This window comes from Photinus pyralis, unplaced genomic scaffold (genome assembly GCF_008802855.1).
Source record: "Photinus pyralis isolate 1611_PpyrPB1 unplaced genomic scaffold, Ppyr1.3 Ppyr1.4_LG5, whole genome shotgun sequence".
Taxonomy (NCBI): Eukaryota; Metazoa; Arthropoda; class Insecta; order Coleoptera; family Lampyridae; genus Photinus; species Photinus pyralis.
The window spans coordinates 9945086-9957452 of NW_022170596.1; the positions used below are offsets into that span (position 1 = coordinate 9945086).

At 36.0% G+C, this 12367-nt stretch overlaps 1 protein-coding gene across 2 annotated transcripts; it reads right to left on the minus strand.

Annotated features, from left to right (window-relative positions):
- Positions 1-1211: 1211 nt before the first annotated feature.
- Positions 1212-12209, minus strand: LOC116170493 (3,4-dihydroxyphenylacetaldehyde synthase 2-like). 2 transcript variants are annotated; one of them, XM_031486935.1, is made up of 5 exons: positions 12191-12209; positions 2871-2955; positions 2586-2820; positions 2410-2529; positions 1212-2362 (listed from the first exon to the last, which is right to left on the minus strand). In XM_031486935.1, exons 2-5 carry the CDS (start codon positions 2948-2950, stop codon positions 1274-1276), a joined length of 1524 nt encoding a protein of 507 aa, XP_031342795.1. In that variant the 5' UTR covers positions 2951-2955; positions 12191-12209; the 3' UTR covers positions 1212-1273. The 2 variants fall into 2 exon arrangements, with proteins under 2 accessions (XP_031342795.1, XP_031342794.1); XM_031486934.1 differs by lacking the exon at positions 12191-12209 and adding an exon at positions 9118-9240.
- Positions 12210-12367: the final 158 nt, after the last annotated feature.

Sequence of the window (12367 nt, forward strand, 5' to 3'; positions counted from 1 at the left end):
TATACTTTCCTGAAAAATTACCTCACCGGCAAAATGGAAAACTTCATAAAAATATAACCCAAATATTTTTATTGACGTCTACAGAATTGTTACTTCTCAAGACTAACAGTAAGTCCAGCATTTGTACATCGATCAAACACTTTAGCTATGCTTTAGGTACGTTAAGAATTCAGGAGAAATGGCAATAACATCACCAAGATAAACGATAACAGCAGGTTCAACCACAAACAGGAAACGGCCATGAACAGCGACATTAGTGAGACCAATGGCACTCTTAAGTGTAGGTATAAACTAACAGGCGACTTGAACTTTAACAAGTGATCAAAAATTAAAAAGAATGTGGATCGGTACAAAATAAATATCTTCACCCTCTTCCTCTAGTGAGAAACTTTATAACGTACATAGGCAATATTGAAATTTCTTTAATAATCGATAGATGGCGCAGAAGGTACCTAAAAATTAATTCGGCTCTGAAAAGTTACACTTCCTGAATATTCAAAAGCTTTCTTGAAGCTCCCAGAGCAAAAGTTTCCGCGTTTAATATTATGGGCGGAATTTTCCGAAGATGGACTTTCGGAGGATGAATTATGTGGAGGCGAAAAATTGTTCATGGGTTCAAATAGAAAATACCCTTATTTTCAGTGGTGAAAGTATTGGCGACCACCATAAGAAAGAGATTTCTATTTAAAAAATTAGGTAGTCGCATTCTCGAAAATGCAAAATTTAACTAAGCACTCGGTACAACTTTCTTTAACAGTTATTACATATTAGCATATATATTATGATATTAGCATAATATAATACTATGATATTAGGTAAGGTAAAGTAAATTCTGGAAAGTGCCCTTGGCGAACCCGTTGCTTTGCTGCTCGGGATATTATTATGGGGTTATGTTCTTCCGTAATTTCCCAATGCAATATATTCTATTATCAGTTATCACTAATATTCCAATTAAGAAACTACTAATTAGATCACAAAACCAGTCGTTTAAGTAATGGGATACATCTGTGACTTTCCGTTTTGGAAATTTTAAGTCAATTAAAAAAAGTGAAATACACCGACAGACTGTAAGGTTAAATTTCCTCAATCCTACATTATTTTTATGGTATCCTTAAACAGTAGGTAAATTGAAAAAGTTGTTGCAAAATTGGGTCATAAAACTCATCGCATTGGCATTGAATTAAAGTTACTGCAAGACAATAGGCATTAAAAATTGAACAAATATCACATTTTATTAAAAAGTTTTTTTCCGAAATTGCACATTAGCCAAATTTTACTTAGATTTCTCGTTCATACTATCATCAGGTTCTTGATACGTTGTTAAATTGATATAATCGTTCTTTCTGGGTTCGTGCATAATTGAATTGTCTGTTGTGTAAGGTACTATTGTATTTGCATGGGAAATAATCTCTGCCCATGAACAATTGATATCCTCAATTGTCGTTATTCTGCTGCACACAACGAAACGAATCACAAACTTTTGTTGAGTATAACAGGGGATCAAGTAAAGTTTCTTGTTGGCAGTAACCTTTTCTAGCAGTTCTTTTGTCAAGGAATCGTCTCCTTGAAGTCTAAAGCACACTAAACCTAAATTGCTGGTTACTACTTCAAATCGTGAATCATTAAGCACTAATTCTTGAAAATGTTTAGCGAGACTGATGTGGTTTCTGATGTGTCGACGAATACCTTCCGTTCCGTAAATACGTAAAACGAACCACAGTTTCAAAGCTCGAAATCTACGCCCTAGCGGAATTTGCCAGTGACGGTAATCCGGCGCCTTTCCTTCGTGTTGGTGTTGCAAGTATATCCTATCCACGTTAAAAGCTTCCACTAAGTACCTAGCGTCCTTAACCCACAGTGCGGAGCAATCGAAATTAACGAGCATCCATTTGTGTGCGTTAAAAGTAAATGAATCGCATAACTCGACGCCTTTCATTAGGTATCGGTACTCTGGACAAACGAATGCGGCACCGGCATAAGCTGCGTCTACGTGTAGCCAAACCCCTTCTTCATTGCACACGGCTCCCAGTTCTTCCAAATTATCAAATGCACAAGTACCTGTCGTGCCTAGCGTTGCCACGACGTAGCACGGAATTAACCCGGCCGCTTTATCTCTTCTGATAGCTTCTCGTAGAACATCGCCGCTAAGCCTACCTTTGGTGTCGCTTGGCAAATGGATCATGGGTACCGAAGCTAATATTCCAGATTTCTCCACTGAGGAGTTAGCTTGATCGGATGTGTACGCCACTAGCTTTCCTTTGATGTCACCCTCTGAGAGAGATGGATTATTTTTTTGTGTTGACCTAACCATCTTTTCTTTGGCGGCCAATAAACCTACTAGCGTAGATTCACTCGCGGATCCCTAAATTACAAGTTGCGGCTTACAAAAATAGGCAGAGGTCAACTTACCTGTATCACACCACCACCGGGACCTTCGGAACAGTTCAGAAATTCCTCAGGGAGTCCCAACAGTTTCCCTAACCAATTCATTGTGATCACTTCCAGCTCAGTGCAAGCGGGGCTTGCCATCTAAAAAATCGGGATATCAACACCCTGATGTCATAGTTTAAAAGCATTAGAATTACCCAACTGAAGCCGATACAGCCGATACCGGCACTCAGCATTTCGCCGACAATTGCCGGGTACGACTGAGCCGTGGGATAATAGGCGTGAAAATGAGGTGAATGCCAATGGGTTACACCAGGCATTATCAGTTTTTCGACATCGTGAAGAACATCCTTCCAGTTTTCACCGTCCACCGGGGTCTCTTTGGGAATATGTTTCTCTAAATAACCCGGTGTCACTGATGGAAGCACGTCTCTGAAAGAAAAACCGGTAAAAGGGCGCACAGTATTTAAAAGAAAACGTACCTATTGCGAATAGTTTCCATGTAATCCGCGATATAATCCACCATCGCCTTTCCAAACTCACGAAAATCGCTCGATTCCATTGTGTCTAAAAAACGAATGCCACACTTAGTTCAAACTTGAAAATGCGTAGGCGAGCTTTAGACTGCTGCTTTAGGAATGACGTACCGCTAAATACATATACGTATTTATACTAATGCGTCGACAAAGGAAATTGAAATCTTAGTGGCGGAGTTCCCAATTATTACAACTAAGGTAGATAAAGATTCGTAATGGAGAGTTTTCAAGGATACGTGAACCTGACCATCCCAGTTGGCGAAAAGTCGTTATCGAATTAATTTTGCGGTTAGGCGCGCGTATTTTGGGCAGATTTGTAAAATGTAGTTTTTAGTTGTATGGAAAAGAATGACATTCTAAAATTATTTATAAATTATTCAGAACCTTGAATGAGTGTTACTTACCGCAATGAATATAAGATTGTTTTAATTACCGGTCCGGAAAATAATGCAATTAACCGGCGAATACCACTTAAAGATAGATTGTGGTTGGTGGTGCAATTATTCATAGCACTTCTGAGACAAATTGTACCTACTGAATAGTTTGTAATTTTTTTAATGCAAATACCTTGATTAGAAATGTTATAAGTCGATCCAATAAATATAAGGTATTTATGGAAGACTCACAGTACGAGTACCTGCTACCACCCAAAAAGTAACTAAATGCAAGAAAATTCATTTAATATTAGTAAATACCAAGACACCCTAAGAGCCGTGTTTTCTGACCAGTTGACAAACACTGCAGTTTTCAAGACAAGTATGTCTCATTAACCCACTTAATTCCTTTAGCATAGGACATGTGTAAGTATAGACAATTAATAGTACAATTCACCCTATTTCCAAGTAAAAGTGCTGTTCGAAATCGCTACAGGTTGTCGGACGAATCAGCGGCCATTTAAATAGGAGGTATAGTGTAATCCATGCCAATATTAATGATTCCAAAAACTATTGCCACAACAAAATCATTTCCGTCATGTTAATAAGGTATTTAATTTAACAAGTACTTAACCCAATTGGAGATAGAAAAGCAAATTGGGTGGTTTTGAGAATCGTTAGTACCAGTTAACAATATTTTTCTTATAAATTACATTTAAAACAAAACCAAGGGATCGGGACATTAGTCCATGATTGTGGCAAGTAACTTCGTATTTTCCCACTAATTGGTAGGTAAAAGTTTTTAAAGATCGCCTTTTGTTTTGGTTTGATTCTTGTTCAGTTTTGCTAAGTGTTAAAAGATACGGAACATTTGGAAATATTTGCGTGGTGTAGGTAAAAGTGTTATCTCCGGTCGTTGCGATAAGAGTTATCTTCGCTACATAAAATCAACTTAATTTCTCTTCTGTCTTCTCGAATTGAACAGCATTCGAAGATTCTTGAAATCATAGGATTTTGGAATCTTGTAATCTCTTCGTTATTAGGGCGGGACCTCTTGAGCCTTTGTAGAACCTTACAATATTCCAAAGTGTTAGTATAATCTGCTTCGGTTCTAAGGATTATTTTTAAACATTCTTGAAATTTTTCCAGAATTTTCTGATTATCATTTTAGAATCCAGCTAGAATATTTTTCAGATCATTGAGACTTTGTAGAAAAAAGTATAGAATCCTTAGAAATTTTAGAATTATTTTAGAAGATTAGAAGAGATCCCAATAGGATCACCTTACCTTCAATATTATTTTTTAATTTTCAAAAATCAAGCTTGAATTCATTATTGCATATTTTTGTGCGCTTATGCAGTAATTGTAATTTCATTTCTCATTTCAGATTGGAAATTTACAAGTATCGCGAAAATCAAGAATTGTAGGGACGCTGTAACAGCTTAATTACATTTACTCTTGTAGAAAATAAATTTTATTCTCTACGGTACTGGTAAACAATTTACTGTAAAGTGAATTTTTTGGAATGAAGTAATTAATGCCGCGGCTAGCTCAGTAATGATAAATGTTCAATTTTATCACTATCAAAAAAACTCATATAAATTGATTTGTTTGAATGTATTGTTGGAAATCTCGTTCCAACTCCAGTTTTCTTTACATTTTTTGTGATTCAAAATATAGATGTACTTCAGGTAACCCATACAAATTAAAAATTCAAGCCCTATCTCATGATTACGTCAAAAACTAATTAATTACATATATTTTTTAATATTCGTAATTAATCAAACACTTAGTACAAAACTGAATTCAAAATGCGCCTCTGGACGCTAAATAAAATTGAACCCACACAAGAGAATGGTATTAATGAACATAAAATTCAAATTCACAATTAATGAGAAAAATTTACTAATATTTTTGGTTTGGGTTCACTTATTTATCATTAATAAAAAATACAAGTTTGTTCAAATTCCCGTGAGTCGACCTCTCCAGGAATGTTAGAATAATTTTAAATATCTTTTATACAACATCACCGAATAAAATCGAATCCTATGGTCACACATTACGCAATGTAAAAAATTCAATTAACATACATTTATCGACAAGCCACAATGTTCTCCAATTGACAGTTTTTCCTTAGGAAGGCAGCAATTTGGAAAATCCAATAGTGGAACGCCTTGCATATTACAATCGGACCTTTTTGTATTGCATGTGAAGGCAAAGCAGAAGCTCCGGACATTCATTCTCCGTCGCGACGGTTTGTAAGACCGCCAACACTGTAGCTCTACTTGAACACTTGTTTCTTATCTTAACTCGCTTTATTTTCTCGCATATTAGTTCTGTTCTTTTTCATTATGAAGCGGCACACGTATAAAATTTCTTATACCGGGAGATTTGTAAATTTAACGAAACTTTTTTTAAAGCTTAACGCCACCACTGGAGAAGGATAGGTAGTCAGACAACTTCTTCGGTCGGTGGTATAAACAGAACCTGATTTTCTAATTGTTTGTAGCCTTATGCAGTAATTGAAGTTTTCCCCGTATTTCAGATTCGACTACAAGCACAACAAAATCAGGAATTGCAGAAACGCCACTGGAGTCAGTGAGACTTGCACTTTTTGCGTCTGATGTTTCATTTTAGATTCGACGTTTACACGCACAGCAAAAGTCAAGAATTGTAGGGAGAAGGTTGTCCAGTGAAACTTGTACTTCTATCGTGGGTGGTAAAAACAAAACCTAGATTTCTCATTGTTCCAATTTACTTGTATATTTTTTGTGCCCTTATGCAGTATTTTATTTCTAATTTCAGATTCGAAATTTACAAGCATAACGAAAATCAAGAATTGTAGGGACCCCACAGGAGGATGATTGCTAGTGAGACTTGAACCTTTATGGCCAGTCCTAAAAACAAAACCTAATTTTCCCGATGTTGTAATTTGCATGTGTATTTTTTGCGCCCTTGTGCAGTAATTGAAATTTGCACAATGCAAATCAGGAATTGCGGGGACACCACTGGAGAAGGACAGCTAGTGAAAGTTGGACTTCTTCCGTCGATGGTAAAAACGAAACCTTATTTTCCCAATGTTGTAATTTGGTTTTGTATTTTTCGTGCCTTTTCTTGTGTAATGATTGTAATTTTTAAAATCGTTTCAAAATCGATATTTACACGCATAGCGAAAATCAAGAATTGTAGGAACGCCACTGGGGAAGGACAGCCAATGAGACTTGAACTTAATCCGTCGCGTCGGTGGTAAAAAGAAAACCCTAGAGATTACCTAATGTGTATGTAATAGCATAAGGCCTTAGGAAGAACTTGAAAATGGTAAAATCTCCCTCTAACCTACCTGTACAGTGTCTGTACAGGGTAGTTCAAATTCGTGGTAAGTTAAATGTGGGCAAAGTTGTCCCTTTTTGTGACTAAACAAACGCAATTTTGCTTGAAAATAACTGAGCTGGCACCGAAAAACTGAAAATGTGAAATTTCGTTTTCATTTTCTCTACCTTAAATGACCGGAAAAGGACGGTTTCCGTTAACACGTTCTATGAGCACTTTTTTTTTGAAGAATCTGAGTCTGTTATTATCACAACACGAATCTACTTTAAGGAGTTAAAAGCAATCTTGTTTTTTATTACAAGGTGGTCTGTTTCATTTTTCCAGTGTTTCAAAATTTTTCGTTTGTAAAAGTGTTATCTCCGGTCGTTACGATAAGAAGTTCGGTTATCGCTGAGTGGGCTAATTAATTTGAAGATAAGCACGTGTTATGGCCGAAGTAGACAGGTGTACATTTTTTTCGATGACGCAATAATTTGATAAGAAGCAGATGGTTCGGACGGTTGAAAAGAAAGGAAAATTGTTTAAATAGCAGAGGAAGACGTTGAGTCGTGGTTTTTTGGTGGTGCACGGTTCTAGGCTACGGTAATATTTATGGTATGAGAAACAAATATACCTACATACTCGCGCACTTTACATAAACGAAACAAATATAGAATCCAAAAATTACAATGTGTTTTTTGGTGAAATTTTAATCGTCTACAGTGAATGTTTCAAGTTTCTCTCAAGTGCTCTCAATACCCCTCGTCGATTCGCGTAAAAACCCTCTCCACTTTTAGTTTGTTAGTTTGTATCAATTTTTCAAGTTTCACTAAAATTCATTGTTCTCAAGGTTTTTTCAAGTTCACCGCCCTCCCTCCTTTCCTCATGTTTTTCTTTACATTCCCTTAAATTCACTTCCAGTTCTTTTAAAAATCTTCACACTTCGTCTAAATTTACCTCAGTTCTCGTATGGAGCCGTTCTCAAATTGTTGTTGAGTCCTTTGAAGTTCCTCTTTTGCGTTCCTCAAATTCATTTTCAGCTTTCTTTAAATTCCTATTATATTTAAGTTCACGATTTCCAAAATAGTTAAACAATCTTATACCTAATTAGGACATGAACAAGGGAAATCAACATTGATTCTATAAAAAAAGGAAATATAGCCACACTCATTAGTAAGGGAATTCCTCTGATAAATCTCAAATAAATGTGGGTATCGTAAAATTTTCCATTAAGAAAATACTCATGTTATACAATTAAATACTCCACGCTATTTTTCAAAATGTTTGACATATTCAAAAGACTATTCCTAGGTTTCAAATTGAATCTTGCATACCATAATTTTGACCAAGGGAAAATTTAATTGCCTTCCACGAGGAGAGACGAACGGACACTCTTCTTGAACTAACTAGCTGTGATTTTCCAGTAAAAAATACGCTACAAAATGATACAAATTGTCAATCTTTCCAGAACATCTAAACCAGATCCGTATTCTATAAAAAAATGTCATGCTTTAATATTGATCATGTTGACTAATTACAATTCATAAAAATTAATTACGTATTCAATCCGGATTTACATATAAAAAACATGAATGGATTTAGATTACCTAACTCTTCAAGTCATCTTTACTACTTACATATCACTGAAAATTGTACTAATTCACTATAATTGCCTACTACGTATGACCACATACCTTTGCACTATCCGCCGGAAGAACTATCTTACTCACACCACCGCAACTTACTACGTCTACTAAGGAAACGAATTGTCAATTGAAATGCAGACTGCGGTTACAGTTATTTAGCACACAAAATTTCATTTTACTATTGTTCTTAATATATCACCCAAATAGTTCACAATAATTAAACTTTAAGTCTAATTAACAATATTATTGTATTGTAGGTCGTGAGTAAAATGTAAAAGGCACGCAGTGAAAGTTTAAATTTCACTTGGACGTAGTTTATTATTCGTCTACATTACGTTACATTAATGAATACTGAATATCAGCTTCATGCAGATTTTGTAAGAGGTATTTCACCCCCCTATCTTTACCAAGAATTTAGGTTTTTTTTTGTCACCACCGAAAATGCAAAAGCAAAAAATAGGTCTTTACTTATTACTGGAATGCGATTGGAAGTTTTCCTATCAAAGTTGTTCTGCTAAGGTTTTTCTTAGCTCAGCTCAGCGTATCATTGAACAATCGGACGGATGGACGGAGTATCCAACTTTGTTGGAAAATATGCAATAATTACACGGAGCAGTATTTAGTTTTACATTTTTTCATAGATTAAACTCCAATTTCGAAGTAGGGTCCAATGAAATATACGTATATTAACCTATAAGGCGAATATCTAAAGCTAGTTTTTAAAGTAATCACTAAACTGTAATTACAAAATGCAGACTGGACAAAAATTAAGAAACTATAAAATTTCTCTTTCTTTCAAACTTTTATAGAACAACTTTATCAACGATAGGCAATTTAAATAATGAATAAAACATTTGACCTGACCCTTCTTAACCAACAGCTGTTCTCCGTCCACTGTAAACTGCATCAACCAACCTTCACTTTCACTGTCACGACCATACGAATATAGACTCGTAGGTACCATTGAATAAGTATTACCAATATAAGTATTACTTATTCAATGGTAATACTTATTCAATGGTATTACTTATTCAATGCTCGTACTGAATGAAATTCATTATATTTTTGTCTAATATTAAGATACGTGACTACTTTTTAAAAGTTGTTGTTGTCATCATGGGCTTTGGCCTCTTGTAAGAAGAATTAACGGTACGAAGCCCTCACGATCTCTTTCGCGATGTTTTATGAAACGGTGTTTTATACTTGCAATTTAGTCATTTCGAAATAATTTAATAAACGTAGGGCCGATCTTTGGTTTTTTGCATCTCTTGATAAACTTATTCCGGCGACAAATACTTGGATAACGATCGCATGTATCAACAATAGTGTACAAAGAATTTATCTGAAGAATAAAGTTGGGAGGTGAAAAAACCGGACCTTATTAGTTTCATAAATGCAGTGCAGCGATGTAGATGATCATGAATCATCACAAACGGCCGTATTTCATGGAAGAGTTAGCTATATTTTAGCTATATTTTTCATAAACACACTGTCAGATGTCGCAGGATATGAATATAATGGAAAGAATTGAAGAAAGCATTTTACTTCTACTTCCACCACCTGTAACTGGTGGTCGCTTTTCGCTTTAAGGATTCTTTGTGTAATTTACAAATTGTGTACGTGTACCGCCTTATAAGGAAATAGAACGGGAACGAGAAAATAAAGCGCGGTAAGATAAAACGAGTGTGTAAGGAGGTAATAGTCGAAACGCTACAGTGTTGCCGGTTCTAACAATGGAGAATGAGGGACGGTGTTTCTACTATACCTTCGCACGTATAAAAACAAGTGAACGCTTAGGTTTCATTGAGGTCGTTTCACCACTTGAGCTGCTCGACCAGTACATAAGTAAAAATTGGGTGGGAGAGAGGCATTTATAGCCAAACGGAACGCAGAAATTTATAGATCGCGTAACACAAAATTATTGGCTAAGCCAATCGTGTGAGTTGTCTACGCCTTTAATCAGGTCGCGTAATACGTGATTGTTTATTAAAGGTTCGAACCGAAAGCCGTATAACCGCAGCGTATAAAAGAATCGTCAGGCGCGCAACCGGAAAATTGTGCCACCATTTTCGACGTCGTTCAATCAATCAATTCAGTATGAGCTGGCCTGTCAGTAGGGGAACTACGTGTATAAAAACTGAATATGGTGTTAAGAATGAGTTTTGGTCATCAGACAATAAAAATAAGATGGGGAGGCATTGCCTAAAGTTGTTATAATCCAAAATGAAGCAAGACAAGGATGGCTCATGACTAAAAATCGTTCACTAGAAAGTCTTCCACCAACGAAGGAAGCGTTACTACAAGTATTGCGTAGTGCTTTACAAGCTGGACACGTTTTGGAACAAGCAAATAAAAGCACTTTATGTTTACGACCACCAAATGTGTAGATAAATTGACGTTTAATACATTGATACTTAATCTATTTACTTCTTCTAGACCTAAAAACATATAAATTGATAACACGTTATTGTGCATGATGTATATCAAAGAAAAATAGCTGCCATTTTGGATTATAGCAACCTTGGGCATTGGGTTTATTTATTTATTTATTTATTTATTATCCTTCTCTTGTTCTGGGCTCGCAACAGGCTTGCGCCCAATTACAGAGTGACCCGCATAATGCTTTTAGAGGTGCCTCTGCAGAAGGTCAAAAGTACTACTCCGAACTACTTACGAATTAGGAAAACTGCAGGAAAACCTAATTCGGAGTAGCCGGCAGAATGCTCCAAACTGGTCTAAGGTAATTCCCATATCTGCCACAGATGAAAAATTCACCTCAACCCAGGTTCGAACACCTCCGGATTTATAGGCCAACGCTCTACCACTGAACCATAAAGCCGGTATGAAGTACTAACAGGTTTACTTTCTGGGTCCAAATGGTTGAAGGGATCCGGTCAATGCAAGATTCTGGATCTCGTAAATGAATGTCAGTTTCAACAGGATTACTCAAAATTACGTAATCAGACGGTAGCGCCATTCTCATTAAAAAGTGCTATCTGTGTACAAATTGACTTCATGTCATAATTCCGTGGCTCTTGGCTCAAAAGTAATGATGTACCTGGACCCACATAACTCTTAAAAAATTATTATTAATTAAATTTCCCGCAGTCAGCAAAAACCTACGCCACTAAGGTAGCTTGACAACTACGACTGCAGGATAAACCTGTTCCTGTAACATGCACTAAACGCGCCAGTTCCACGACTGCCGTCTACCGTCAGCTTTCAAACGCGCTTACAAAGTCAGGGCCAGGAACCACTCACGATACGACATCGAAAAAATTTTGGAAACATTAAAAATAAAATTCGCGAACGGGTTCCCGTTACACCACACAGTAAATGCCGCAACAAAAAAAATACTCCCGTCAGATTGTATATACCTACTGAATCAAATCTTGTGCTACAAATAACTTCATATTTTTGATTTTTTAAATTATCGATCATACTCCTTTCATTGTTTTGGAGTACCGCATTTTCGCGTCCCAATCCAACACTGGTGGCGGTATTTTCTTTGAAGTTTTTGCGTAGCAGTGCCGATAAGAAAAATTGCAATTTCTTTCTGAAATGTATCAGGGTTGTAATGAGGGTGGGTTACATTTTAGGGTAGGTAAGTCCCTGATTGTTTTATTTCAATTTAGAATGTTTACGGTAAAGTAAACCTTTGCTGTCCAAAATGGGTCCACGAATAGCTTATCGTATTAAAATTACCTAGATCCAATTCCTTCAGTAAAATGGACTTTTTACTTGAAAACTCAAATACTGATCAAATATCAAAATAAAGAATTCTAATCAATTAATTTCCACCTTCCTCACCAGCTTTTAAGCAAAGCAATGGTATGTTTGTTATCTCAAAATGGGTACTACCTTTGAATATAAAATTAGGAGGTACTACTTAATAAATAGAAAAATCTTAAATTTTATACTTAAATAAATAACTCACCAGAAGACTTCCAGTTCTGAATGCTGGTTTGAAATGTAAAACTTGCACGACGTGTGGCCGCGTTTATGTGCAAACATTGGAAAAAGTTTTCCCACTATTGTACACAACTGCAAAGAAAATGGATTGTGTCCTTCAATAATGTTTTTATTAAATGTTTAAACTTCCAAATTTTTACTC